Source organism: Leucoraja erinacea, chromosome 7 (genome assembly GCF_028641065.1).
Source record: "Leucoraja erinacea ecotype New England chromosome 7, Leri_hhj_1, whole genome shotgun sequence".
Taxonomy (NCBI): Eukaryota; Metazoa; Chordata; class Chondrichthyes; order Rajiformes; family Rajidae; genus Leucoraja; species Leucoraja erinaceus.
In genome coordinates this window covers 17825597-17853402 of record NC_073383.1, presented here as the reverse complement: position 1 = coordinate 17853402, position 27806 = coordinate 17825597, and the positions used below count along the sequence as shown (strand labels likewise).

Sequence of the window (27806 nt, the reverse complement as noted above, 5' to 3'; positions counted from 1 at the left end):
TCCAAAGGTCATCTTCACTCCATATTTGATTTTTTTCATCAGGTCCTCAAGTGCTGAAATGTCCCGAAGTTTGACTATGATCTGTCGTGGGTGGGCTGGATCTGCTTGTGCTCTTGGCTTAAATCTCAGTATTCAATGTGCCACTTCAATTTCCGGTTCCACAGGTAGATTGAGTACCTGTTTGATTAGGTTGGCAGTGAACCCACGGGCGTTGTTTCCCTCTGCCCCTTCTGTTACTCCCAGTATTCGTAGATTTTGGCATCGTGAGCGAGCTTCAAGATCAAGGCATTTATCTGAAACTTTCGTCAGTTGACTCTTGAGGCTGTCTAGTTCTAGCTTCGTTCCCTGCATGTCTTCAGCCATTTGTTCAACAACTGTTTCCATGTCTTTCATTGTAGTTACATGTGAAGAAACAATTACATTCACAGCCTCAAACTTCTTCTCAGTTTCTTCTTCGCTTTTCTTAATTCTCACCATTAGCTCTTCATGCACATCCTCAAATCGTTTTTGTATAATGCCAATGCAGTCAATAATTTTTTGATTACCAGCATTAATGTTTGCCATATTTTCCATTGATTTAACATTCATATTTTCCATACTTTCCAACATTTTTGAGTTTCCAGCCTCAATATCCTTTCTCAAATCTCTTACCGAGCTCTTTATGTCCTCCATTTCATTTTTCTCCTTAGTAGCCATCTCAGTCTTGGATCTTGTAGCCATTCCAGAATCCACTTCAGAGGGCTGTTCTTCAGTTTTCTGTGTTTTCTGCAGTTTTGAGATGTTTCTCTGAGGGCTCTGAGCTGGAGACGTTTTTTTCATTTAAAATGCTTTTCCCTCCGTTTTAAATTGCAGCGCTTACTGATGACGTCATCAGCGCGACGTCCCGGGGCTCCGGTGAGTTTTTGAATTGGTCCCGACCTCCAGACACAATTTTAACGCGAAAAATCGCGTTTCCACAGGAGCGGAGCTAAAAGTTGCGACTGCTAGCCTAGCATGGCGCAACCGGAAGTCTGCACAGAGCATTACAAACGCTCAACTGCCCTCCTTGGATGATATATATATAGGGCCCGATGCTTGCGCCGGGCTACAAACATCAAGCAGGACACATCCCACCCTGCCAATCACTTTCTCACTCTGCTACCCTCTGGGAGATGATTCAGGTCTCTGAAGACTCGCACCGGTAACTAAAAAATAGTGTCTACCCATGTGCGATAAAAGAGCTAAATTCCAACAGAGAACACTGGGGAAGCAAAACGTAATTCCAAGAAATGCCGCCAAACTCTTTTAAATTCTTTTTAAATACATTTATTATTTTACTAATAAGTGTACATGTGTCAATGGTCGTCGTGTTTGTATTTTTTTTAACCGGAGGAGATGTAATGGAATTTCGTTGCACAGTATTGTGCAATGACAATACACGTATTCATTCATTCATTCATTCATTCATTATGCAGGGCGACCTATACGTTAGAGAAATGAGAGGTGACTTCATTGAAACAAATAGAATATTTTCTGATTTGACAGGATCGATGCAATGATGAGAGAATCCATGACTGGCTATCCCGATCCAGAGCCCGCTATCCAAAATAATGATTCCACTGTTCAGCTGTGGAGGCGATGTTGCTGAGTATATTAAAAATGGAGATTTATAGATGAACAAGGAATTAAAGGAATCCAGGTATTTCAGCAAGGTAGCATAGAGTTAAAAGAAATTGAATGATGAGCAGGCTTCAGGGGAGCAAAGGCAGGTTCTATTTATAACGTTAAAAGGAGGAGATATCAACACTTGATGAGTTAATGGGGCATAACACTCCCCACCCCTTTCTCTCCCCTCCCCCACTGTGCCCCACCTGGACTCGTACCTATTTCTCCCCTCCCATTCCTTCCTCTAGCTTCACAGTTTGTAACTCCTCAATCCTTTTGTCTCTTTTATCCAACCATCTGCCTATTAAAACGCCCCCCCCTCCCTCTCCCCCACACAATCAGTCTGAAGAAGGGTCTGGACCCAAAACAAAGGTTGAACTGGGGACAAGAGACATTGGCTACAATTGCAAACGTTTAATTGGATTACATTTCACATCATCTAGGTTTAGATGCAAATTTGAAAATTTAAAGAAAACAAAATCAAATTTTACTTTTGCAACCTGCACAGCACCAAGAAGATTTCAGATTTGTGATTATGCACGCATTTTAACTGAAACCTCGTTCAACGAAATCAATGCATTTTTAAGCACATTTGGCCACAATTTTCTCATTTATGACAAAACCAGGTACTCTATCAAATCAAGTAAAATTATTTCTTCCACTTTTGCGGATGTCTGAAAATGGGCTAGAATTGTGATTTGAAAGGCCGATGTAAAGAAGCTTTCTGGAGATATAGATAAACTGAATAAAGTGGGCAAGAATGTGGCAGGTGAATTATAATGTGGAAAAATGTGCTGTTATCCATTTTGACACACAAAGCAGGAAAGCAGAGTGCCATTTTAAATGGTGAGAAATAATGTTCAAAGGAACCTATTTTCCAGCATTATCCCCATGTCCTTTGATTCACCTAATGCCCAGGAATCTATTGATCCCCGTTTTGAATGAACTCAATGACTTCCATAACTCTCTGAGATAAAGAAACTCAAACTGGCCCCATCCTCCTTGTGAAATAAATTATTCTTATTTCAGACCTGAATGGCCGATCCCTTATTTTGAGACTGTGTTAGTGGTAGCTAACAAGCAGATGCAACAACCAATTGGAATATGGTATGATGCCTTTTACTATGAGCCCTATAATGGGAAGGCATGTGGTATGGTGCCCTGGGTTGTGAGAAGATTTCAGTGCAGGAGCAAACACGCACACCTTCAGATTCAGGGGCAGCTTCTTCACAGCTGTTATCAGGTAACTGAATCACCCAACCAACAACTAGAGAGAAGTCCTGATCTACTATCTACCTCATTGGAGACCCTCAGACTTTATTGGCTTTATCTTGCACTAAACATTATTCAGGGAATGTTGCCAGGACTTGAGGGCCTGAGCTATAGCAAGAGGCTGAGCAGGCTAGGGCTTTATACCTTGGAGCGCAGTAAGGGGTGATCATATAGAGGTGTACAAAGTCATGAGAGGATTAGATCAGGTAAACGCAGTTTCTTGTCCAAGGTTAGGGAATTGAGAACCAGAGGGCATAGGTTTAAAGTGAGGGGGGGGGGGGAGAATTTAATAGGAACCCGAGGGACAACTTATTTTTACACGAGGGGTGGTGGGTGCATGGCAGGTAGTATCGCAACATTTAAGAAACATTTAGACAGATACATGCATAGGACAGGTTTAGAGGGATATGGGCCAAAAGCAGGCAGGTGGGACTAGTGTTGATCGGCGTGGGCAAGTTGGGGCAAAGGGCCTGTTTCCACACTGTATGACTATGCCTCTACACTCACACACTGGGAATTTGGTGCTGCCGAGAAATGTCCTCTTCAAAGGATTACCTTTAGATTGGAAATAAATTGACAGACTCGTCCAAACAAAAATCAAATCACCCCTCCCCCCTCGAGTTAAATTTAAATCCAACAATCCTGAAAAAAACACGGCAAGCAGCAGCTTTAGCAAAGTGAAAACATATCGGAGATTATTACAGGGCGAACTTGTGGCAAATCTGCCTGCTGCTATTATGCTAATGCTCGTTTTATTTTGGAGCCTTGGAATTCCAAAAAATCAATGTCCTAAGCAAAACCACACCGTCCATGATATTTTCAATTTACAAAGAACAATTGGAAATATAAAAGTGCCAACTTTATCGTACACGAGGCAGAAAAAAATATGCTCAAGACATTTTTTGCCTTATTCAAATAAAGCACGAAAGGTCATTAGAATCTACACAAGGTCACGTCATTCCCGCTTCTCCTAATCCACGAGTTTTCCACAGGAAAAGTTAACTTCCAGTTTTAGTACCCTTTTGTTTGGTCTCCGTTTCTTACTATTTGACCTGCGTGAACACACAAATCAGGAAATCAAAGTGGTAACGATGTGACATGGTCAATATTGTTCCTTGAAAAGGAAAACCGTGTAGCTGGTCTTGAGCAAGCTATTTGATGGGAGTGTAGGAATTCACTGGAGCCTCTGTACAAGAGACTAATCCTTGTGCCGACAACATGCCCACCGGAGAAAGGGGTGGGAGGGTTCAAATTTATCTGACAAAATCTGAAGCCTTGCAGCAACATTTGCAGACTTGGGATTACTCATATGTTTAATGTCGGGTAATTGATCCAAATCTATTTATTACTAATTCTGCTTGTTGTCGCATAAATAGCAGCTGAGTTATGAAGCCAAAGTTTTCAGCAACACCTGACCAGGAAGTGCAGCAACTAAAAATGTCCAGATATTTCTGAACTGCATCTCACCACACCAATAAATTGATGCAAGTTTTCTGCCTTCGCATGGAGAAAAGAATGCAAGGTATTGATAGCTCCATATGTTTTCATGCTACATGGTGCAAAAGCAGCTAGGTCTATTTTTGAGTATGAAGCAAGATCCCGACCTAAACATCGCCTATCCATGTTCTCCAGAGATGTTGCCTTACGCACCGAATCATTCTAGCACTTTGTGCCATTTTTAGTAAACCAGCATCTGCAGTTCATTGTATCTAGGTTGATTTCCTGATACCTATGGCAGTTCACTCTGCATTTAAAGCATTTAGCATCTTCAGATATATTTTTCAATTTTTTTTTTTAGGATCCAAGGATCATTAGCAAGGACAGCATGAGAAAATGGTGTTTTTCCTGCAGAAGGTAGTCGCGCAGTGCCGTTGGGAAGAGCGTTCCAAGATTCAGACTCACAACCATGAAGGACCACTGGTATGTTTCCCAACTGGGGATATTAGAAACATAGAAAATAGGCGCAGGAGTAGGTCATTCGGCCCTTCGAGCCAGCACTGCCATTTAATATGATGACTGATCATCCAGAATCGGTACCCAATTCTGCTTTCTCCCCAGATCCCACGATTCAGTTAGCCTGCAGAGCTATATCTAACTCTCTCTTGAATACATCCAATGAATTGGCCTCCACTGCCTTCTGTGGCAGAGAATTCCACAGATTCACAACTCACTGGGTGAAAAAGGTTTTCCTCATCTCAGTCCTAAATGGCTTACCCCTTATTCTTAAACTGTGATCCCTGGTTCTGGACTCCCCAACGTCGGGAACAGTTTTCCTGCATCAAGCCTGTCCAATCCCTTAATAATTGGATATGTTTCTCTAAGATCCCCTCTCACCCTTCTAAATTCCAGTGAATACAAGCCCAGTCGATCCATTCATTCATATTCTTACAAACCTGCTGGTCTTATCCTTCTTGATGGCAGCTGTTACACATTTCAAAGAACAATTGGAATTGCCTAGGCCAGTAAGCATGATGCATTTTGTAGATATAACACCTTGCACCTTTGGCACCATGCATGAAGGTTTGAAAGTGATTAACAGTGTGCTAAACAAGCATGGGCCTTTGCCTGGATAATGCAGACACCTAGAAAGTTGTGTGCAAGTCATTCCATCACACACTTGCATTGTGCCTTGTACGTGAAGACTTTGAATTGTCATGAGAGAGGAATGCACTACGGAATTCCCAGTTCCACACCTGCTCACTTAGCCATGTTATTTATATGGATAGTCCAAGAGAGCTTCTAGTAATGCTGGCCTCAGGCTGGTGACAATAGGGGACTTCAACTGACATATTTCTTCGTGTAGAAAATATGAAATAGCCACTGATGGATAAGTTTATTCTTTGCTGTGGAAGTTTTTCCTGCGGGCCCATTGTTAGCTAGGGAAGGTGTCAACTCGAGAGGAATAAATGTGGAGAGCTGAGGAACTGGTAAAATGACTGGGGGGGGGGGGGGGGGGGGGAAGGGGGGCAAGAGAGGAGGGGGTGGGGAGGGAAGTGCAAGTTAGTTAAAATCAGAAAATTCAACATTGATACCGCTGGGTTGCAGTTACTGCATCGTTGCACAAGTGCTGCTGTATTTTACTCACAAGTAGTGCATTATCATTCCATTCGAGAAGATAGTTTTATCTTGTAATGCCAAGTAAGGTATTGCCACCTGATGGGAAATCCAAGCCAAACAAACTTACAGTGTAAATTTCTTTGAGACAAACAAATACCATAGAGTACGGTGACACTTGGCAAAACACAGACCCAAATAGGGGTGGGGTGCAGGTGCAAAGACCGCCACTGTCAGCTACCCTGCTTCCCAGATACACATTAGCAGAGCTGGTCCTCACACTCAACATAGCAGTTTGAAGAAGGGTCTCAACCCAAAACAGCACCTATTCATTTTCTCCAGAGAGGCTGCCTGACCCGCTGAGTTTCTCCAGCTTTGTGTCTATCATCTGGTTAAACCAGCAACTGCAGTTCCTTCCTTTATCTTAACTTGCTTTAGATGAGATGCAAGCTCTGCCCATATGAAACATATGGAACATATGAAACCAGGAGCAAAATAAAACAGCATTTGGCTTGCTTTTATCTGTTCAACACCATTCCTGCAGACAAATGCCATCTCTAGTTCTTTTCGTTTAATAACATATTAAACTGTTCAAACTTTCTCAAAATCTATAATTTAAGCAAAATTTGAAAGCTTTTAAGATTTGTAAATTCAAGAGCTTCATAATGTTTTTCTTAATTTGCTATTTCACTTGAATTTGCTTTGATATTTTCATCTCACATGCCAGTACACGAATCATTTAATGCAAAAACAAATCTCTAATGAAAGCAATTAACACATTGTGTTGGTTTTGATTATCTTAATGTATGGCATGCTTGTGCTAACAATGTGACCCCTAAGAAGTCAGCTGTCTGGTGTTGCTTAGCAACTGATGCCCCTAAATGACTATTTTGTGCATTTTCATCATGTGTTAAAGTCAGGAAGAGATGCCAAAAGCCGACATTTGTTTTCACATTACTATATAAAAGTTGAATTTGGAAAATGGTTACAAAAATCTCCACATACCGTTTAAAATAAATATATATATATTTAAATATAAATATAAATACATATATATCCCAAATCAGAAACTGATGTCCTGGTATATGCATTTTGAATATATGTCATTATATTAAATTAAGGATAAAACCATCTTCCCAAATGGATATATATACACACATATATATATATATATATACACACACATACACATATATATACACATACATATACACATACACATACATATACACATATATATATATACACACATATATATACACACATATATACACATATATATACATATTTATATACATACATATACACACACACATTTGGGAACATCTTAGATTGTAAAGATAATTAAATAAATTGTAAAAATAAAGTGTTTATTCTAAAGAAGTCTGAATAAAGTCTTTCAGCCTTAAGTTCTTAAAGTCCTCCAGCCTGTTAATGTTTCTTTGATGAAACAACATTAATATTAATAATAAAATTGTGACGAAAGTCCAGAAAATGCTTCAACGGATCATTTTTTCTAATGTTCAATATTTACTGCTTGATATTGACTTGCAATGTTCAGCACATTTTAGAACTCCAATCAAATTCATCCATTCATTCTGAGATAAATGCATGTGCACAGATTGAAAAACGGAATCAATAATTGCAAACTTTATTCCATTTATTTTTGTTTAAAATTTCAGATGCGTGCATAAAAGACCTTGCAAAAAAACCCAAAAAAAAACCACCAAGCAAGCATAAGAGGGAATGATAATTTTTTTATGGTGCTGCCGTATCTTGTGGCTCCCATTAAATGGAAACAAAATAAAACAGTTGTTGCTTTCAACTTCTTACATTTTAATTTAGTTTGCGCAAATAAAGCAAAATGGTAATGCATGTGCTGTCAGCAGCCTGTGCAGCTGAATGACATGTTTGATTATGATTGCTTGAGGTATAGACACAATTACATTCTCCAAATACAAATTGAAAGGATGGAGATTAGAGATTTATACCTGCCTACTCACTGCAAATCCCACACAAGTTTTATAGAATATTCTGCTCAAAGACAAATATAAACAAATTAAAATAACGAAAGTATTTTAGATTGACTGCTGATGATCCCATGCAATTAACAATTAGGAAGGCATTGCTACTTCGAGTTTTGTACAACAAATATTTTTCCTTAAGGTTTGAACTATATATTTTCTGATTTTTTAATTTGTTAACAAGTGCAGCTATAATTAACAGTGCCTCAAATCAATGCAAAACTTAACCGGTTGTAGATGAACAATTATTATACTTGTAAGAAATATATATTTAGAGTTTAAAAGTATAACAACAATGACTAGTTTGAATACGATGGTTGAGGTTTGTAAAACAACAAGCTGTCAGAAAAAAGGTTAATGTTAAAAATATTTTTCCTTACCTATAATAGGGATTATTTTATTCATGCTGAATTTGGCATCCTGGTGTTTATTAAATCCACTCTTCTTCATCCCAATCTTTGTGATATTTTTGTGTAATCCAGCTGGTCTCACTTCAGGCTTGCTAGCACAGACAGCTCTTGCACTGAAAATCAGCTTTTAAACCCTGCCACACTCCTCTGGGCAAGAAAGCTTCACCATTGAGTGAATCCAGTACTTAACTGGATGTGCATCTCGCAGCTCATCAGCCAATTACAATGTAATGTCTGCCTCTGCCTCTCTACAATGCTCTGAGAATGTGTGATGATTTTCACAGAATCAGTCAGTTTCCTTTGCCAGTGCTACGTTGAAGTATAACCAGTTCCCAGTATTTCCTTTATACGTGTCAGACAGGGACTTTGCAACAGTAAAAATGCTCTGATGTAAAATGTCTAATGTAAATGGTGTTTATCTTAATAAATTCAATTGCAATGGAAAGAAAGATCTAATATCCTACATAATCCATTGATTTCTGCATATTTTCTTAAACCCATGAAATCCACTGCACCTTGTGCTGAACCTCATTCTGCAAAACTCAATGCTGAAATTGCCTTTATTCATAAATTTGTCAGACATTAAGGATTCTGCAGGCAATGCAACTTAGATTACCAAGAAACGTCTCTTGCACCATGACCAACTTTTTAAGGTTTTCACAAGCATTCCTCTTTATTCCCGACAGGTTCCACAATCATTTTCTTGGCAACTAAAATGCTATGGCTCTTCTCGTGGTGGGTATTTTAATAGCATGGCCTCAAAACCTACAAAACGCCTAGTCCTTTGCGGGCCACAATGTCATTGCTCTTTAAAAAAAAGCACTTGCTGCGTGGTTTTGCTGAAAATTCTATCAATGTTCTTTAAATGTAATGAGCATTGCAATTTCCTGATTTGACACCCATTCTCCTTATATAAAGTGTAGGAAGGAACTGGAGATGCTGGTTAAAAATTTGAATTGGGAAACCAAATATACGCACTTCGACTATTTTATATGCTGCCTGGGCTCAATTTGATTCAAATGTAATTTGAAGAGGAATTGTAAAAGATTCCTAAAGCTTGCACATTGTTAGTTAAAATACTAACAAACTAGAGATGAAAAAATATATATTATTGCTTGGAACCCGATGCTGAGGTGACTTGGCAATTTACAGGGGGAGGATGATAAAGGCAATTAGGGTAAAAAAGAAAGATATTCTATCTTGTGCAAATTGTTAGAGTGTATATCATGGAAGTCAGACATTCTGCTAGAATATAAAACCTCTTTAAATTATGATTTAGAAACGTATGCTATTTTAATGAGGAACAACCCCTCCTTTTTCTCTGATCAGATTCAGAATACATTTCTTCCTTGTATCCAATTGATGGATGGGGGGCCTGGCATTGTGCTGAGTTTTGGTGTGTTCATTTAAAGGCTGAATATCATAATAGGCAATTACAGTCCAAGAAACATGAGCTTTGATGGGACAATTACTCTTTGTTTGATCTTGATTTATACTCTGATGCCATGGCAACTCATGAAAGGAGAGGGCAAGGCAAAAAAAAAAAACCCAACTAATTTCACTGCACAAATGAACTAGAGCTGTTTCGATCCAATTACTCGGAGAATACTAGACTTTGATCACGTGCTAGTGGTGGCCGCCTTTCACACTGCACTTCCAGAATGTAGTTCCATTGGAGTCAATGGAACAACATGGGAAATATTTGATATTTCCGTTATGTGTTCAAAATTGTGTTCAAGACACATAAAACTACTGAAATTTGCATTTGTACAATATCTTTAATTTGTTCAATTTATTCCGAGGTGCTGAACAAAAGAGATTTTGGAAAGGCATACGAGTACAGATATTTAAAAGGAATAGTTGAACAGAAGATTGACCATAAGATAGGTTTTAAGGAGCAACCAGAATTAGATTCAGACTCAAACAGCAAGGAAACAGGCTCTTCGGCCCAACTTGCCCTTGCTGACCAAGGTGCCCTATATTAGATCAGCTCATTCCATATACCCACCACCCTCCGAGTAAAAATGTTGTCCTTCAGGTTCCTATTAAATATTTCCCCTCTCACAAAACTGTGTCCCCCAGTTCTTGATTGCCCTGCTCTGGGTAAAAAACTCTGTGCATTCACCCTGTCTATTCCTCTCATGGTCTTATAAGATCACTCCTGAGACTGATGTACTACAAGGAATAAAGTCCTAACCTGCTCAGCCTCTCCCTATACCTCAGGCCCTCAAGTCCCGGCAACATCCTCGTAAATTTTCTCTATTCTTTCTAGCTCAACAACATCCTTCCAATAGTAGGGTGACCAGAACTGACCACAATATAGTAAACCCTCATTATAATGAACCATAGAAAGGGGAATGGTGTCCGTATTTGCCAATTGTCCACTATAACCGAGTAAGGGTTTTCCCCTCATTGTGATCACCGCCAAGGGCCAGAATCATGGAGTCCCGCCACTGGGAACCCAGTGGGACCTCCTTCACCACACAAAGAGTTGCAGCACAAGATGACCACCCAGCACCACCTTGCCCAGTGTAGCTGGGGAACGGCAATAACCGCTGCCCCTGCTGCAGTTTCCCACATTCAGAGATTGAGTGCAGAATGAGAGTTCTGGGGCATTGGGATAGCAGTGTGGTTGGGTTGAGAATACCCTGTCCCACTCCAAGTGAGATTCCCATGAGCAACCACCCACCTGGAGTTCTGGGTGAAAGGACTTTGATCCTAAACGTTAACTTCGTTTCTCCATCCAATAACACTAACCTGCCTAACATGGTGAATGCATGAAGAACAATGTTCTTAACAGCTAAAAACATATTATAAACATAAATATACCAAAGGTTGTTTGTTACATTGTTTAATAGAGTTAAGTGTTGAATTAAGCAATTGCTTGTCAATTTCAATGGCTTGTCAATTTCAATGGCTTGTCAATTTCAATGGCCTCTACAATGCAAGTAGCAGCCTGTGTTCTTAAAGAGAGAGTTTGCCATAACCAAAATCCTTTATAAAGAAGACCATAATAATGAGGGGTTACCGTACTCCAAATGCAGTCTCACAAATTTCTTACACAAATGTAACCCAACATCCCAACTTCTATACTCAATACCCTGACTAATGAAGGTCAATACACCAAACACCTTCTTGACCACCCTATCTGATCAGTGGGTCAGGCAGCATCACAGAAGAACACAGTTCCAATCCAAATCAATTTACAAATCTGTAGATGACGTGGGCCAGAAATCAAATTATAACTAGACAGAGTACAGAAAGGAGATTGAAAACCTCACAAACTGATGCCAAGACAACAATGTCTCCCTCAGTGTCAGCAGGACAAAGAGTTTGTGATTGACTTCAGGAAGCATACAGTAAACACACCTTCATATACATCGATGGTGCCAAAGTAGAGATGTTCAAAAGCTTCAAGTTATCAGGAATAAATATCACCAGCAATTTGTCCTGGACCAGCCACATCAAAGCTATGGTCAAGAAAGCACACCAATGCCTCTACTTCCTTGGAAGGCTTAGGAAGTTCAGCATGCTCCCAACAACTTCTAACTTCTACAGGCACACCGTGGAAAGCATTTTATCATGATGCATCACAGCATGGTTTGGGAACAGCTCCATCCAAGACCTTTAAAAAAATTGTAGAGAGTTGTGGATGTAGCACAAACCATTCTGCAAACCAATCACCCTTCCATTGACTCCATTTACACTTCACGCTGCCTTCGGGAAAGCCACCACCATTATCAAAGACCGGTCTCATCCCGGAGACTCCCTCTTCCATCAGGCAAGAGGTACAGAAGTTTGAAAAGGCACACCTCGAGATTCAGGAAGAGTTTCCTCCCAGCTGTTGTCAGGCAATGGAGTGGTCCTCTCATCAGCTGGAGTGCAGTCCTGACTTCCCATTTACCTAATTGGAGACCATGAACTATCTTTAATCAGATTTGATCAGACTTTATCTTGCACTAAATGTTGTACCCTTTATCCTTTATCTGTACACCCAGGACGGCGTGATTGTGATCATTTAGTCTTTGAATGGATAGCACACAAACATAATGCTTTTCATTCGGTACATGTGACAATAATAAATAAAATCAGGTGATACATTGGGTCTGAAAAAATATAAAGGCTGTCAGAGCCTCGTATATCAGAATTGCCTCATACATTACCTCCTATATCAGCAAGGTGTTTCAAAGAATTCATGTTAAGCGTCTAACCTGACACACAATTCCAGTTGTGGCGTTAACCTACACAACCATTTCAGAGCGACTGTGCTGATTTTTGTCAGGAAGGCAAAAATAATCTGCTAATTATTAAATTGCTAATCCTCATTGCTGCACACCTGAAATAGATTGAAGTTAGTTAAGTGGGATCCAGCATGACAGGGGAACATATAATTGAAAGCTGAGATGAATCTTGGCAATACCTGATTAAACTGACACCAGTTCACCTCATTTTCATTTGAAAGCTTCACGAAATACAATGACAATGAGAAATCATTACTTTCTCCACATTACCTTTGCCTCCACTGGTGAAGTGGAAAGATCTCTACGTGTTTTGAAGGTGCTCTTGGAGAAACATATTTTCCAAGGTTGTCCCTATTAGAAGATCAATCATGGGTTGGCCAACTTGTTTTTCAAACATTGTCACGGTGGCGTAGCGGTGGCGTTGCTGCTGCTTACAGCGCTTGAAGTGCTGGAAAACCGGGTACGATCCCAGCTCCGGAGTTTGTACCTTCTCCCCATGACCTGCATGGGTTTTCTCCGAGATCTTCGGTTTCCTCCCACACTCCAAAGACGTACAAGTTTGTAGGTTAATTGGCTGGGTATAAATGTAAATTGTTCCTAGTGTGTGTAGGGTAGGGTTAATGTGCGGGGATTTCTGGTCGGTGCGGACTAGGTGGGCCAAAGGACCTGTTTATGTGCTGTATCTCTAAACTAAAACTAAACTAAATATCGTACAACATCACATTCCGCCAGAGGTTTTATCCCAGCTGAGCTGTTCATATGTCACGGACTTTGTCCTGATTGGAGGGGAGAGGAGAAAGGTGGCAGGAGAAACAAAAGCTAATAGGATGAGGCAAAGAGAAGCAATTCAAGCAAAACCTACAAAAATCAGGTGACAAGAATGATGAATGGGAATGATTCAGAAAGGTAGGATATTGTCTGCAGTCTGAAGCAATATCTTGCGTAAATTGTAGGCTTGATTAGAATTGTACTGTGGACAGAGGCTGCAATGCATGTCAAAGTAATATGGCTTGGTGCAATTATCTTAGCCTTTGGTTGTGATTCAACCAACAAAGATGCTATACGTTACTGGTGACTTTAGTCAAGATCTCAGAGGTTCAGATCAAGCAACGACCACATTAGAAGAGAACTGGATGGCTGCTCAAAAAGTGAAAGCATCCAAGGAAGCCAGTTAAATCTGTACATTTCTCACAAAGAGAAGAAAGTAACATGATCGGTGTGTAACTATGTAAATGTCATATGAGTATGCGTAGTGTCCTCATAAGTGAGATGCAACGCCACACTTACTATGGTGAGAAATCCCCGACACGATGTAACTAGGACACAAGCCACCTCCAGATACCTTTCTTGATCAATACAGGTGTCGGGGGTTGTGGGGAGGAGGCAGGAGAATGGGGTTAGGAGGGAATGATAGATCAGCCATGATTGAATGATGGAGTAGACTTGATGGGCTGAATGGCCTAATTCAACTCCTATTCCTTATACACCATACCAATAGTACTGGAATTGTACTTTATGGGCTATCACAATCAATGTGAAGCAATTTTTTATTTATGTAAACCTAAACTTTGAAAATAGAGTGCACATAACTTAATTATCTTTGGATTTCTGACTCAATGATAATTTTATGTCAGCACTACTGATTCACCATTATCCCACCAAAGATGCCCAAGTCTCCAGCAAAAACTAATCACTTGTTTAAATTGACTGCGTTGCGAAATAAGGCTAAGTTGGTGCGCTTCAAAATATGTATTGGCATTTGCAACTTCCAGTAGCCTAACGGGGCTAAGCTCAGTGATGGGCTTTATGCACTGACAGTTCTCCCTAACGTTAGATGCCACCTTGTATTTAAAGTACCATTTGCTCTCGTCGTGAGTCAGATGGACAAGCAGAGAAATGGTCTTTAGTGTTGAGACTAATATATGCAGGAGCCTGTTACACTTACCTCCCAACATTGTTCCATTGAAGCAGTGGGGCAATTATAGGGGATTTCATTGCCACTGAAGGCTGTGGAAGCCAGGTCAATGGGTATCTTTCAGGCAGAGATTGACAAATTATCAATGAGTATGGGTGTCAGGGGTTATGGGGAGAAGGCAGGAGAGTGGGGTTGAGAAGGAAAGATAGATCAGCCGTGATTGAATAGCAGAGTAGACTTGATGGGTGGAATGGCGTAATTCTGCTCCTATAACTTATGAACTTAAGAAATTATCAGTGCAGAGTAAACTTGAAGTATAGACTTTCCTCCTCTCTCTGCAGAAACGGTTTAATGTGCCAGGTATTCATCACACTTCCATTATTTTATTTCACACCTCCTCCATCCGTGGCAATTTGCTTTCATGTGCAGTATGTGCAAACACAGTTTGTGAAACCTAATATTTTTGCATTATGACATTACAGGTCACAAATTTATCACAAATTTAAAAGACCTTTTTGGGAACAAAACTCATAGCAATGGGCCACAATTTCAACTGGTTGAACAATAGTGAGGTTGCACTTAGCTACGTATAAAATGGGAGGCTTTGATAACAACTCCTAGTATGTACATGGTGCAGTTAAATGGAGAACTCCAGATGAGGCTCTGTAGATCTCTACTGCTCCACAAGATACACCATTGCACCCATCCCCAGTGTACTCAGTGTTAACCAACTTCATTTCATTCTTACTTTGAAAATCACAGAATTTGCTCCTGTTCAAGATATTTGCATTTTCTAGTTTTCAAGAAAAGACACAAAGTGCTGGAGTAACTCAGTGGGTCAGGCAGCATCTCTTGAGAACATGGATAGGTAATGTTTGGATCAGGCCTGCAATGTCACCTTTCTATGTTCTCCAGAGATACTGTCTCACCTGTGGAGTTGCTCCAGCAATTGGGTCTTTTTTTGTAAACTAGCTCCTGCAGTTCTTTGTGTTTCTCACTATTTTTCAAATATCTCTCTAGCCTTAATAATAAAAAAATCATTTGTAGATAGTTATACACTCAGATATTTCAAAATCCCATGCTTTTTTAAATAAATCTTCACCACTGATATCACTCTACTTACCATCTAAAACAGCCATAAGGGGGAAAAAAATGATTTGCTATCATCTTTATACACAACTTGTAATAATGAGTTTCGTAAGTTTAAGATTCCAGTCACAATCACTTAAAAGTAAGGAAGCTGTACTCTTTATTTGAATGCCACCACTTAAAAAGAGCAGAAGAGCACAGTGGCACAGCGGTAGAGTTGCTGCCTCATAGCGCCAGAGACACGGGTTCCATCCTGACTAGGGGCAATATCTGTACGGAGTTTGTACGTTCTCCCTGTGACCACATTGGTTTTCTCCAGGAGATGTGGTTTCTTCCCACACTCCAAAGACGTTGCAGGCTAACTGGCTTTGGTAAAGTTGTGAATTGTACCCTAGTGTGTAGGATAGTGTTAGTGAACGGGGTGGTTGCTGGTCGACGCGGACTAGATGGGACGAAGGGCCTGTTGCCCACGCTGTGCCTCTAAAGTCAAAAGTTAAAAATAAAGAGAAATATTAAGACTCATCAAAACTCCCAATGGAACTGCTAAAATATGGAATATGCTGCCACCTAGTGTAGTAAATGTAGATAGTCACCCGACAATTTAATTCCAAATTAAAGAATTTAAATGAAACAGGTGAAGTTCCCGGAAGAATGGGCAGCTAGTGCCGCGCAACGCCAGAGACCCGCGTTTGATCCTCACCTCGGGTGCTGTCTGTGTGGAGTTTGCACCTTCTCCCTGTGACCAACTGGGTTTTACCCTGGTGCTCCTGTTTCCTCCCACATCTTAAAAGACGTGCAGGTTTGTAGGTTAATCAGCCTCCCTAAATTGCCCCTAGTGTGTCGGAGGTGGATGCGAAATTGGGATACCATTGAACTAGTGTGAATGGGTGAACAATGGTTGGCATGAACTCGATGGGCCGAAGGGCCCTTTTCTGTGCTGTATCTCTAAACTAAACTAAACTTGAGGTGGTTCATGTTGCACCGTTATTTAAGAAGGTCAGCAAGGACAAGCGGGGAAAATGCAGGGCAGTGAGCCTGACGTCAGTGGTGGGAAAGTTGTTGGATGGGAATCTTAGGGTCAGGATCCACCATATTTGGATGGACAGGTGTGAATTGAGATCGTCGCTTGCCTTTGTGTGATCTTGTTGGATGGCAGAGTTTTTGAGGATGACCATTGAAATGATGTTGGCACATGGACCTGTCGATATGAGTCGGAGGTGGAGAGAAATAGCTTCAGTTCCTGGGAGTCATCTCCGATGACCTCTCTTGGCCCACAATTCCTCAACTCTGATCAAGAAGGCTCACCAGCGTTTTGAGGAGACCAAGGGAAATCTGTCTCCTCAGATCCTGGAAACCGCTGCCATCGGAGCATGTCGAACTGCATACAGATGGTATGGCAACTGCTCTGTCTCCGACCGGAAGGCATTGCAGAGGGTGGTGAAAATTGCCCAACGCATTCCTTCCTCGCTCCCCTCCATTGAGTCTGTCCAAAGCAAGCTAGTCTGCAGGGCGCTCAGCATCGCCAGGACTCTCTCACAACCATGCTGTTAACCCTCCACCATCCGGGAGGTGCTACAGGTCTCTCCGTTGCCGAACCAGCAGGTCGAGGAACAGCTTCTTCCCGGCGGCTGTCACTCTACTCAACAACGTACCTCGGTGACTGCCAATCACCACCCCCCCCGGACACTTATTATTATTTATTCAAATCATTTGCTATGTCGCTCTTCCAGGGAGATGCTAAATGCATTTTGTTGTCCCTGTACTGTACACTGACAATGACAATTAAAATTAAATCTGAATCTGAATTTGAATCTGAATGAGTAGCAGCAAGGCCTCTGAGAAGTTCCTGCAGGTAGGCTAGTCTGCAAGCTAGGTCACAAGCAATCCAAGGGAAGCTAATAAATTGAATTTAATTGTGGTCTGAAGGAATCAAAGTGTAATTGTGGAGGGTTGTTCTAATGATTGGTGGCTTTTGGCCAATGGTATGACATAGGATTCGGAGGTGAGATAACGGTTGTTTGTTATCCACATTAACAATTTGGATTTAAATGCATTTAACATTGTTAGTAAATTTGCAGGTGACACTAAAATGGGTGGAATAAAGGACAGTGAGGAAGAATAATTTGATAACAGGATCTAGATCAGTTGGAAAGGCGGGACAAGCAGTGTCAAATGGAATTTAAGTCGGATAAGTGTGAGGTGTTGCACTTTAGTATGTCAAGCCAGGGCAGGACTTATACAGCCCTGGAGAGTGTTTTAGAACAGAGAGATCCAGGAATGCAGATGCATGGTTCCCTCATAGTGGCGAGACAGGTGGACAGTGTGGTGATGCGGATGTTTGGCATGCTGCCTTCATTGGAAAGGGTAGTGAATACAAATGTTAGGGCATCACAACACAGTTGTATAAATCGTTGAGGAGATCACACTTGGAGTACTGTATGCAGTTCTGGTCGCCCAGCTATAGGAAGAATGTCATTAAATCGAAAAGGGTGCAAAAGAGGTTCACCAAGATGTTAGCTAGATTTGCAGGCTCAGGGAGTTATGGGGAGAAGATGGATAGGATGGGGCATCGGAAGCTGAGATGTGACCATATTGAGGTTTTAAAAATCATGAGGGCCATAGATAAAGCAAACGCACACACTTTTCCCCAGTGTAGAGAATACTAAAACTAGAGTGCTTTGGCTTAAGGTGAGGGAGAGATTTAAGAGGGACTCAAAGTGTAGTTTGTGTCTGGAATGAGCTGCCAGAGGAAGCTTTCCAAACAGATATAATTACACCTTTCAAACGACAGTTGGACATACTGTATATATGGATAGGAAAGATTTAGAGGGATATGGGCCAAATGCACACAAATGGGACTAGCCCAGTATGCCCAACTTGGCCAGCATGGACAAGGACCTGTTTCCATGCAGTTTACTCTATGACTGTATGCACTCTATGTTAATTATGATTCAATTACTTAGGAGTCAAAAGGTTGGAGGTCCATATTCCACTCCAGAAGATATTTTTCAGTTGAAATATTTAACTAATTCAATCAAATCCTTTGGTGGGGGTTTGGTGAGGAGCGGTCGGGAGCATGATTGTCAGAGATTTTGAAATAAAAATTAAAATTGTGCAGTTTGAAATAGCAGATGTATAACTGATGGCACTGACTGATCAGTCATTACATCACATTTTGTGGGATCATGCACAAATCCGCAGCTACGTTTTCTGATAGAACAGTATCTACACTTGTTAGCTTAACAACTTATACTTAATTAAAAAGTTATACTATATTCACCTACAGTTCACTCCCCACCATATATTTTGGTGTAAAACTGATTTTCTTTTCTTGTTTTACTTATTTTGAGGGGGAGAACTGGATATTTTTAGTGCCTTCCCTCACAGTGAATTCTGCTGTGGGGGGACGTTTCATGTTGATTTCTATAGTGTACTGTTCTGTGTCTTTTTTTCTTTTTCTCTTTTTTGTTTTGTATGGATTTATTGACATTTGATCTGTTCAATTAATTTAATCAATCTCTGTAAAGCACTTTGGTTCAAATACTGGTTTTGTTGAAAAGTGCTATATAAATAAACATTATTATTATTATTCATTCTCAAGCAAGCAAGGTTACTATTTTTTTCCCATCAGGAAATGAGGGGGCATGTTATGAATACATTGCATTGGAAGAACTGGAGAATGCATCAAGGCCAGACTGGATAAAGATGGCAAGTTTCCTCTCTCAAGGCCTTTAATGAATCAGATGGGTTTAATGACATTCTATCATTTTAGGTTGCGATTACTGACACTATCTTTATTATTCCAGATTTACTTATTTACAGCAACACAGAAGGAAACCATTTAGCTCATCGGGTCAATGGCAGTTTTAGATTTTCGTTTTAGAAACAGGCCCTTTAGCCCACCTAGTCCACACCGAGCAGCAATCCCCGCACATTGACACAATCCCACAGACACTAGGAGGGTGAGAGGAAACCGGAGCACCCCGAGAAAGCCAACGCTGGTCACGGGGAGAACGTATGAACTCCGTACAGACAAACACCCGCAGTCGGGATCGAACCAGGGTCTCTGGCGCTGTAAGGCAGCAACTCTAGAGCTGCACCACTGTCCCTGCCTGTTTTAGAAGGGCAATTCCAATAGTCCTATTTCCCCTTATTCCCCTGTAGCGCAGTAACCAATTCTCTCTCTCTCACCTCATATCAACCCCCTTTTATTCTGTTGCCACTTAGCTGCAATGAGGAATTATTTGCAGGAGCAAAACTCAAGACATTGAAGGAAAATAATTATCCAAAGTATTCTGCTTCACTTTATAATCATTATAAACTCAATTATCTGGGCAGCAAATCAATATTGAAAGCTCGGTAAAATTCTTGGTTTAACAAGAGGCCATGTAACGATTGCTACTTCATCCCAGTAATTCGTTGGAAAGATCTGTAAACCCATAGTGACGTAAGAAGCAGGTACTTTAGTCAATGCTCAATAAAAGCTCTCAGGATTTAGAGTAATAGTCATGGTGTCATACAGCACAGAAACAAACCTTTCAGACCAACTCAACCATGCCAATCAAGATGCCCCTTCTAAGCTTGTTCCAATTGGCTGTGTTTGGCTCATATCCCTCTCAGCATTTCCCACCCATGCACCTGTCCAAGTGTCTTGTAAATGCTGCTGCAGTACCTGCCTCAACTACTGCCTCTGGCAACACATTCAATATACCCACCACCTTCTTAGTGAATTTGACGTACCTAGAAAGTTCTAGATAGGCCTGAGTCATATCCGCATGGAAAATGGTGCAAAATGTGGCTTGTGGTTTTCCTTTACATTAAAACACTTTCAGCACGGACTAGAAGGGTCGAGATGTTTTCGTGCTGTAATTGTTATATGGTTATATGGTTATATGGTTAGTTTGATGAAAGATATTAAGAAATAAAATGTGTTTTCACAAAGGTTATTGGATTCATTATCAAAATTATAATAAAATAAACTTTAGAAATGCATCAAATTATTCTATTTTACAATGGCAGTTTGATTATTCTTGAAAAATTTGCATTTATTTATTTAAAAACAGCTTCAATCATAAATTCCAGTTTCCTAAATGTTCAGTTGCCATAATATATATTTCCACTGGAGGGCATTAGAGTCACATCACTAACATCAGAAACAGTCGATTTTTAGTTTTTAGTTTTAGAGATACAGCACGGAAACAGGTCCAACAGCCCTCCGAGTCCGTACTGACCAGTGATCCCTGAGTATTCACACTATCCTATATGCACTACGGACAATTTATACTTCTATCAAGCCAATTAACCTACAAACCTGTACGCCTTGGAGTGTTGGAGGAAACCAAAGATCTCTGAGAAAACCCACGCTAGTCACAGGGAGAACATACAAACTCCATACAGATCGAACCCGGGTCTCTGCCGCTCCAAGCACTGTAATGCCCCCGTCCCACTTAGGAAACCAGAACGGAAACCTCTGGAGACTTTGCGCCCCATCCAAGGTTTCCGTGCGGTTCCCGGAGGTTTTTGTCAGTCTCCCTAATGGTCGAAAGTGGTTTCCGCTTCTTCTATGTTCCGGCGATTATTTCAAAAAATTCAAAACCGGCCGCGACTAAAAATAGGTTGCCGTTTTAAAAATCGGTAATTTTTTAGTCAAAGCCGGTTGCGATGCTAGTTGAAGGTGGTTGCCGGAGGTTGCAGGTAGTGGAAGGTAAGACCTCCCTGGTGGAATAAAACTGGGTGAAAAAAAGGTCTTACCTTCCACTACCTGCAACCTCCGGCAACCACCTTCAACTAGCATTGCACCTTGGGTGGGGCGCAAAGTCTCCAGAGGTTTCCGTTCAGGTTTCCTAAGTGGGACAGGGACATTAGGCAGCAACTTTACCGCTGCACCACTGTGCTGCCCTACAGTAGGTACTTGGAGATACAGCAGGTTAGAGATACAGCATGGAAACAGGCCTCGCGGCCCACCGTATCCACGCCAACCATCGATCGCCCATTCACACTAGTTTTATGTTACCACACTTTCGCGAACGTGGATGTGAGACAGAAGAGAATTGTAATGCTGTGGACCCCCCACTACAGAAAAATTGCAAAGGCACAACACGTCTCCAGGGTTAGACACAAAATGCTGCAGTAACTCAGCGGGTCAGGCAGCATCTCTGGAGAAAAAGGTTGGGTGATATTTCGGGTCAGCATTACATCACCAGGGTGTTCCAGCTTCCTCCCACATCCCAGTTTGTAGGATAATTGGCCTCAGTAAATTGCCCTGAGTGTGTAGGAAGCGGGATAACATAGAGCGAGTATATCAACGGATGATCAATGGTTGGCATGGACTCGGTGGGCCGAAGGGCCTGCTCCAATGCTGTATTTCGAAACTAATTAACGGCATGATAGCGCAGCTGTAGAGTTGCTGCTTTACAGCCCCAGAGAACCGGGTTCGATCTTGATGACGGGCGCTGTCTGTACAGAGTTTGCACTTTCTCCCCGTTACTGCGTGGATTTTCCTCGGCTGCGATTTCCTCCAAAGATGTGTAGGTTTGTAAATTACTTAGCTTCGGTTAAGATTGTGAATTGTCCCTAGTATGTTGGATAGTGTTAGTGTGTGGAGAATGATGGTCGGCGGCGACTCGGTGGGCCGAAGGTCCTGTTTCGTGCTGTATCTCTAAACTAAACTCAACCTGAACTACACTAAACATCAACCTTCACATATGCCGTCTTTGGATTCATGTTCAAAAACAGAAGCTGTTCTGTACACTGAATCCCATCTTTAGCGCTCTGCTCCATATCTGAAGATTGATTTGAAAATAATCGGATTCAGTTGCAGGATTTGCATCCAAATACAGTAAATTACAGGTGAACTGTCAATTGCACATGACAACAGAGCATCTGATGGGGCTGATGAGTGGACTCATGAATATCACACGAGGAATGAAGTGCCCTACCATTCATTATGCTTTTTATCTCTCATGAAGAGACCCACTTGCGTGTTGAAGGATCCAAAATTATATGCTATTTTCTCTTTGTGAATCACAATGGTGTATTGAAGCTGTGATTGTTTTTATTAATCCTCTTTATTTTTCTAAAAATATATTATAAATTTATGACATGAAAATTGCCCTATCTGGTTATGTCATGTTCACAAACCCTATGAAATCAGATTATTGCGGCTATGTTTTTATAACGTAATTGAAGTAGGATGTAACAGAAGCCATCACAACAAACATGAAGCAGATATTAAGCAATCTACATTTTTATCAATGTATTATTTTCATGAATATTTATGCCCCTGTATTTAAAACACACTTTCCTAAAATGAACTTGTGTAAAAAGTAAAAGTTTTACCTAACCATACCTATTTCCTTAAGGTTTATTTTTCATCTGTATTTTTAATTCGCTACCAAAATGCTTATATTTTGATTCTAAATACAAGGTAGCATTTAGATTTGGATTGGCGAAGGGGAGGAAAGGGAAAAGGGACATTGGTTTAGACTACTGACCATTGCCTCACATTGTGTTTTGAATTGAATTCTGTCTTTACTTTGTGTACTAGTCATGTCTCTACTATTTATTTCATTCGCCTTACATGTTTTTCCTCTACTTGCTAAATTTTTGTAAGGTGTCCTTGAGACTCTTGAAAGGCACCCATAAATAAAATGTATTATTATTATTATTATAGTCATAGAGCTGTACAACACAGCAAATGGGCCTTTGACCCAACTTGCCCAGGTCAACCAAGATGCCCCATCTGCACTAGTCCCAGCTGCCTGCATTTGGCCGACAAGTGATCATCTGTACAGATGCTCCTCGAGTTACCATGCTTCGACTTACAATATTTCAACTTTAGGATGGTGCAAAAGTGATACACATTCCGTAGAAACCGTACTTTGAATTTTGATCTTTTCCCGGATAGTGATATGCGGTACGATACTCTCTCATGATGCTGGGCAACGGCAGCGAGCCGCAGCTCCCAGTCAGTCACGCGATCACGAGTGTAAATGAGTTGCAGCTCGCTGCCGTTGTCGAGCATCACGAGAGAGTGTCATACCGCATATCGCTGGCCCGGGAAAAGATCAAAATTCAAAATTCGAAGTACGAAACACGAGAATGTTTGGTAGGTTAGTTGTATTAAATGCATTTTCGACTTACGATATTTTGGATTTACGATGGGTTTATCGGAACGTAACACCATCGTACGTTGAGGAGCACGTGTGCACTAATTCTATTCCACACACTAAGGACAATTTACAGAACCCTATTAAACTACAAACCTGCATATCTTTAGGATGTGGGAGGAATCCGGAGAAAACCCACATGGTCACAGGGAGAACGTACAAACTCCGTACAGACAGCACCCATAGTCAGGATCAAATCCGGGTCTCTGGCGCTGTGAGGCAGCAACTCTATTGAATCTCCATATTGATTCTACCCAACAATCTTCAAAATGTCGGATCAGATTTCAAATAAGCAATTTGGGAAGGTGGTGCGGTGGTGGGATGGTGGTGGGATGGTGGTGGTGGTGGTGGTGGTGGTGGGGGTGGGGGGAGAATGGTGTCTGTTATTGTCAATTGGCCACTATATCAGCATAAATAATTCGGTCCGACAACCTAGTGGGCTCTCCTTAGAAACAACGAGTTGTTTTCATATACAAAGTTCTTTTCTATAGCTAAAATTGTTATTCTTTTATTTCAAGCTAAAAATACTAAAGGCTGATTGTTACATTGTTTAATTACATTGTCACATTGTATCATTGCACAAGTGTTGATCGAAGCAATTGCTTGTCAATTTCAGTGGCCTCCCGCAGTGTGACTTAAAGCCTGTCCCAGTTCAATGTAGAGCATAGCATATATATTTTAAAAAAGCACAGGAACAGGCTCTTCGACCTACAATGCCTGTGCTGAGATGTTGGAGGCTTCCATTGTAGTTTTGACATTCAAATCAGTGAGATGTCAGTCTTTGTTGCTCAGCATGACTTTACAGGCCTTAAGTGGTCTAATCAAAGCTCTTGAAGACATCCATCTGTCTCATCACTCATTTGAATAGCTCACAGTTTATCTGTGCTTTGCTGATTTGGAATTTCTGGAAAGCCATCAGCAAAGATGGAGCTGTGAGCTACATCTGTTTCCATTACTAACTTCCCAAAGAAAGACAAACAATTCTGGAAAAACTCAGCAGGGCAGGCAGCATCTGTGGGAAGAGAGTTCATATTTCAAGTTGAAGACCCTCCATCAGAATAGTGGAGCAGCTGGTAGAGCTGCTGCCTCACAGCGCCTGAGGCCTGGGTTTGATCCTGATCTCGGGTGTTATCTGTGTGGAGTTTAAACGTTCCCCCTGTGACCATGTGGGTTTCGCCTGGAGAAAAAGGTTGGGTGATGTTTGGGGTCAGCACCACATCCCCAGGGTGGTCCGGATTCCTCCCACATCCCAAACCCATGCTGGTTTAGGTTAATTCGCCTCTGTAAAATGGCCTTGTGTGATGGGAATGAATGTGAGAGTGGGATAACATGGAACTAGTGCAAACGGGTGTTCAATGGTCAGCATAGACTTGGTGGGCCGAAGGGCCAGTTTCCATACTGTATCTCTTAACTAAAACTAACCCCCCACACACCATCTACTCTGCTACTGCTGCTGGTACCTACCTCTCTCACTCTCTCTACCCTGGACCAAGGACTTCAAACAGGGAGGCTCAGCAAGTGGGGGAGTTTGCTGTGTCGATGACTCCAGCCACAAACTGTGATTCAGGTCTAATTCTTGCATAATCGCATTTTAATAGAGCTGTGGCGGTTAATTATGCTGCTTCCCCATTAAGTGGGCCCTCACACCTGTTGTCTTAGCTTCACAGTCTGTGTAAGTCCAGGGTAAAATTCCTGTTTATGACAGAAAATGCTTCATTGGTCTCTCTTTCCATAACCAATCTCAACATTTCCAACCCACCACAATTCCTAAGTCTGAAGGAGGGTCTTGACTGAAACGTTACCTATTTCTTTTCACCAGGGATGCTGTCTGACCCGCTGACTTAGTCCAGCATTTTGGGTCTGTCTGCATCTGCAGTTCCTTCCTGCACAGTTCCTAACCACTCGCGCACATCAGATTCAAGAATTAAGGGCCTGTCCCACTTGGGCGTTATTTACGCGACATCATTTACGTGTTACGGCGCACTTGATGCGCGCATGGTGCGCATTACGTGCGCAGTGATGCATGGTCGCACGCGCGCCCTAGGATTTGGGGATGTACAAAATCTTTGCGCACCATCTGCGTGAGGCGCAAATGCCGCCCAAGTGGGACAGGCCCTTTACCTGCCTCTTAACCTCTACCCAGTTTTCTCTGTAATTAGAGTGCCGCAGTTTGGAGTTAGACCTGCTAAAAATAACACACTGCATTTTAAGATAATGCAAAGTACTGCATTATCATAATACAATGAACAGATTATGTACAGTAAGCCACGAGAAGCCCATCCAAGATATAACATCTAGATATTTTAAAAAACTGAGGATTTGATGGATTTAACTGTCATATGTAACAAGGGCACAATCTGTTCATCCTGGACTTAGTAATACACCAATTGTTATTATATTTTACTAAAAATATATTGGTTAAAAAATAGCCTAAAATAATCCGAACAGCATCAACAATTACAAGCATGAAATGATCATAAATAACATTACAATTGCTCGTCAATTGCCCCCCAATCTCCATCGTTGCTTGCAGTGGGTTCAGTTCCAGACCAATTCCATGTTAATTCCTCATAACACAGGGCTATTGTAATTTTTATACTTCAGTGGACATCGAAACATAGAAACATAGAAAATAGGTGCAGGAGTTGGCCATTCGGCCCTTCGAGCCTGCACCGCCATTCAATATGATCATGGCTTATCATCCAACTCAGTATCCTGTACCTGCCTTCTCTCCATACCCCCTGATCGCTTTAGCCACAAGGGCCACATCTAACTCCCTCTTAAATATAGCCAATGAACAGGCCTCAACTACCTTCTGTGCCAGTGAATTCCACAGATTCACCACTCTGTGTGAAAAATGTTTTTCTCATCTCGGTCCTAAAAGATTTCCCCCTTATCCTTAAACTGTGACCCCTTGTTCTGGACTTCACCAACATCAGGAACAATCTTCCTGCATCTAGCCTGTCCAACCCCTTAAGAATTTTGTAAGTTTCTATAAGATCCCCCCTCAATCTTCTAAATTCTAGCGAGTACAAGCCGAGTCTATCCAGTCTTTCTTCATATGAAAGTCATGACATCCCAGGAATCAGTCTGGTGAACCTTCTCTGTACTCCCTCTATGGCAAGAATATCTTTCCTCAGATTAGGAGACCAAAACTGTATACAATACTCCAGGTGTGGTCTCACCAATACCCTGCACAACTGCAGTAGAACCTCCCTGCTCTATACTCCAATCCTTTTGCTATGAACGCTAACATACCATTCGCTTTCTTCACTGCCTGCTGCACCTGCATGCCTACTTTCAATGACTGGTGTACCATGACATCTCATTGCATCGCGACCATATAACCATATAACAATTACAGCACGGAAACAGGCCATCTCGACCCTTCTAGTCCGTGCCGAAAACGTATTCTCCCCTAGTCCCATACACCTGCGTTCAGACCATAACCCTCCATACCTTTCCCATCCATATAACTATCCAATTTATTTTTAAATGATAAAAACAAACCTGCCTCCACCACCTTCACTGGAAGCTCATTCCACACAGCCACCACTCTCTGAGTAAAGAAGTTCCCCCTCATGTTACCCCTAAACTTCTGTCCCTTAATTCTCAAGTCATGTCCCCAAGTCAGGACCAGACATATACTTTCCAATTTGGCATGCTATCTTTTATTTTATGTACTCTGCATAATTAAATACACTGTTCAACTGTAATGTTAAAGTACTGAAAAAAGGTTTCAGAGTTTCTTACAATGGGAAAAATTATGAGGAATAAATGCAAAAATATCCAGCGAGTTGTTGCATGGGCAATGTTAATTAAAGAAATGTATTGAATGAAATAATTTGAATTTGTGACATTTGAATTTAGATCAAATATTTAATTGATCACAGTCGCTATCACACTTTATATATTTCCTAGAATGTATGTCAATCAATATTAAAAATGTATGCTGTAAGTTTACAGGATTGAAAATGTTAGAGATAGGA

The 27806-nt window shown here is 41.2% G+C and overlaps 1 protein-coding gene across 4 annotated transcripts in view; it reads right to left on the bottom strand.

Annotated features, from left to right (window-relative positions):
* Nucleotides 1-27806, bottom strand: part of pde1a (phosphodiesterase 1A, calmodulin-dependent) — a 386755-nt gene that overhangs the window by 345807 nt on the left and 13142 nt on the right. The window contains exon 1 of one of the 4 annotated variants that reach the window (XM_055637852.1): nucleotides 8375-8682. The exons of the other annotated variants lie outside the window; for them this stretch is intronic. Within the exon in view, the coding sequence (XP_055493827.1) occupies nucleotides 8375-8444 (70 nt within the window). The 5' untranslated portion in view covers nucleotides 8445-8682. Of the gene's footprint in view, nucleotides 1-8374; nucleotides 8683-27806 lie in introns of those variants that run through there. 4 annotated transcript variants of the gene reach the window in all.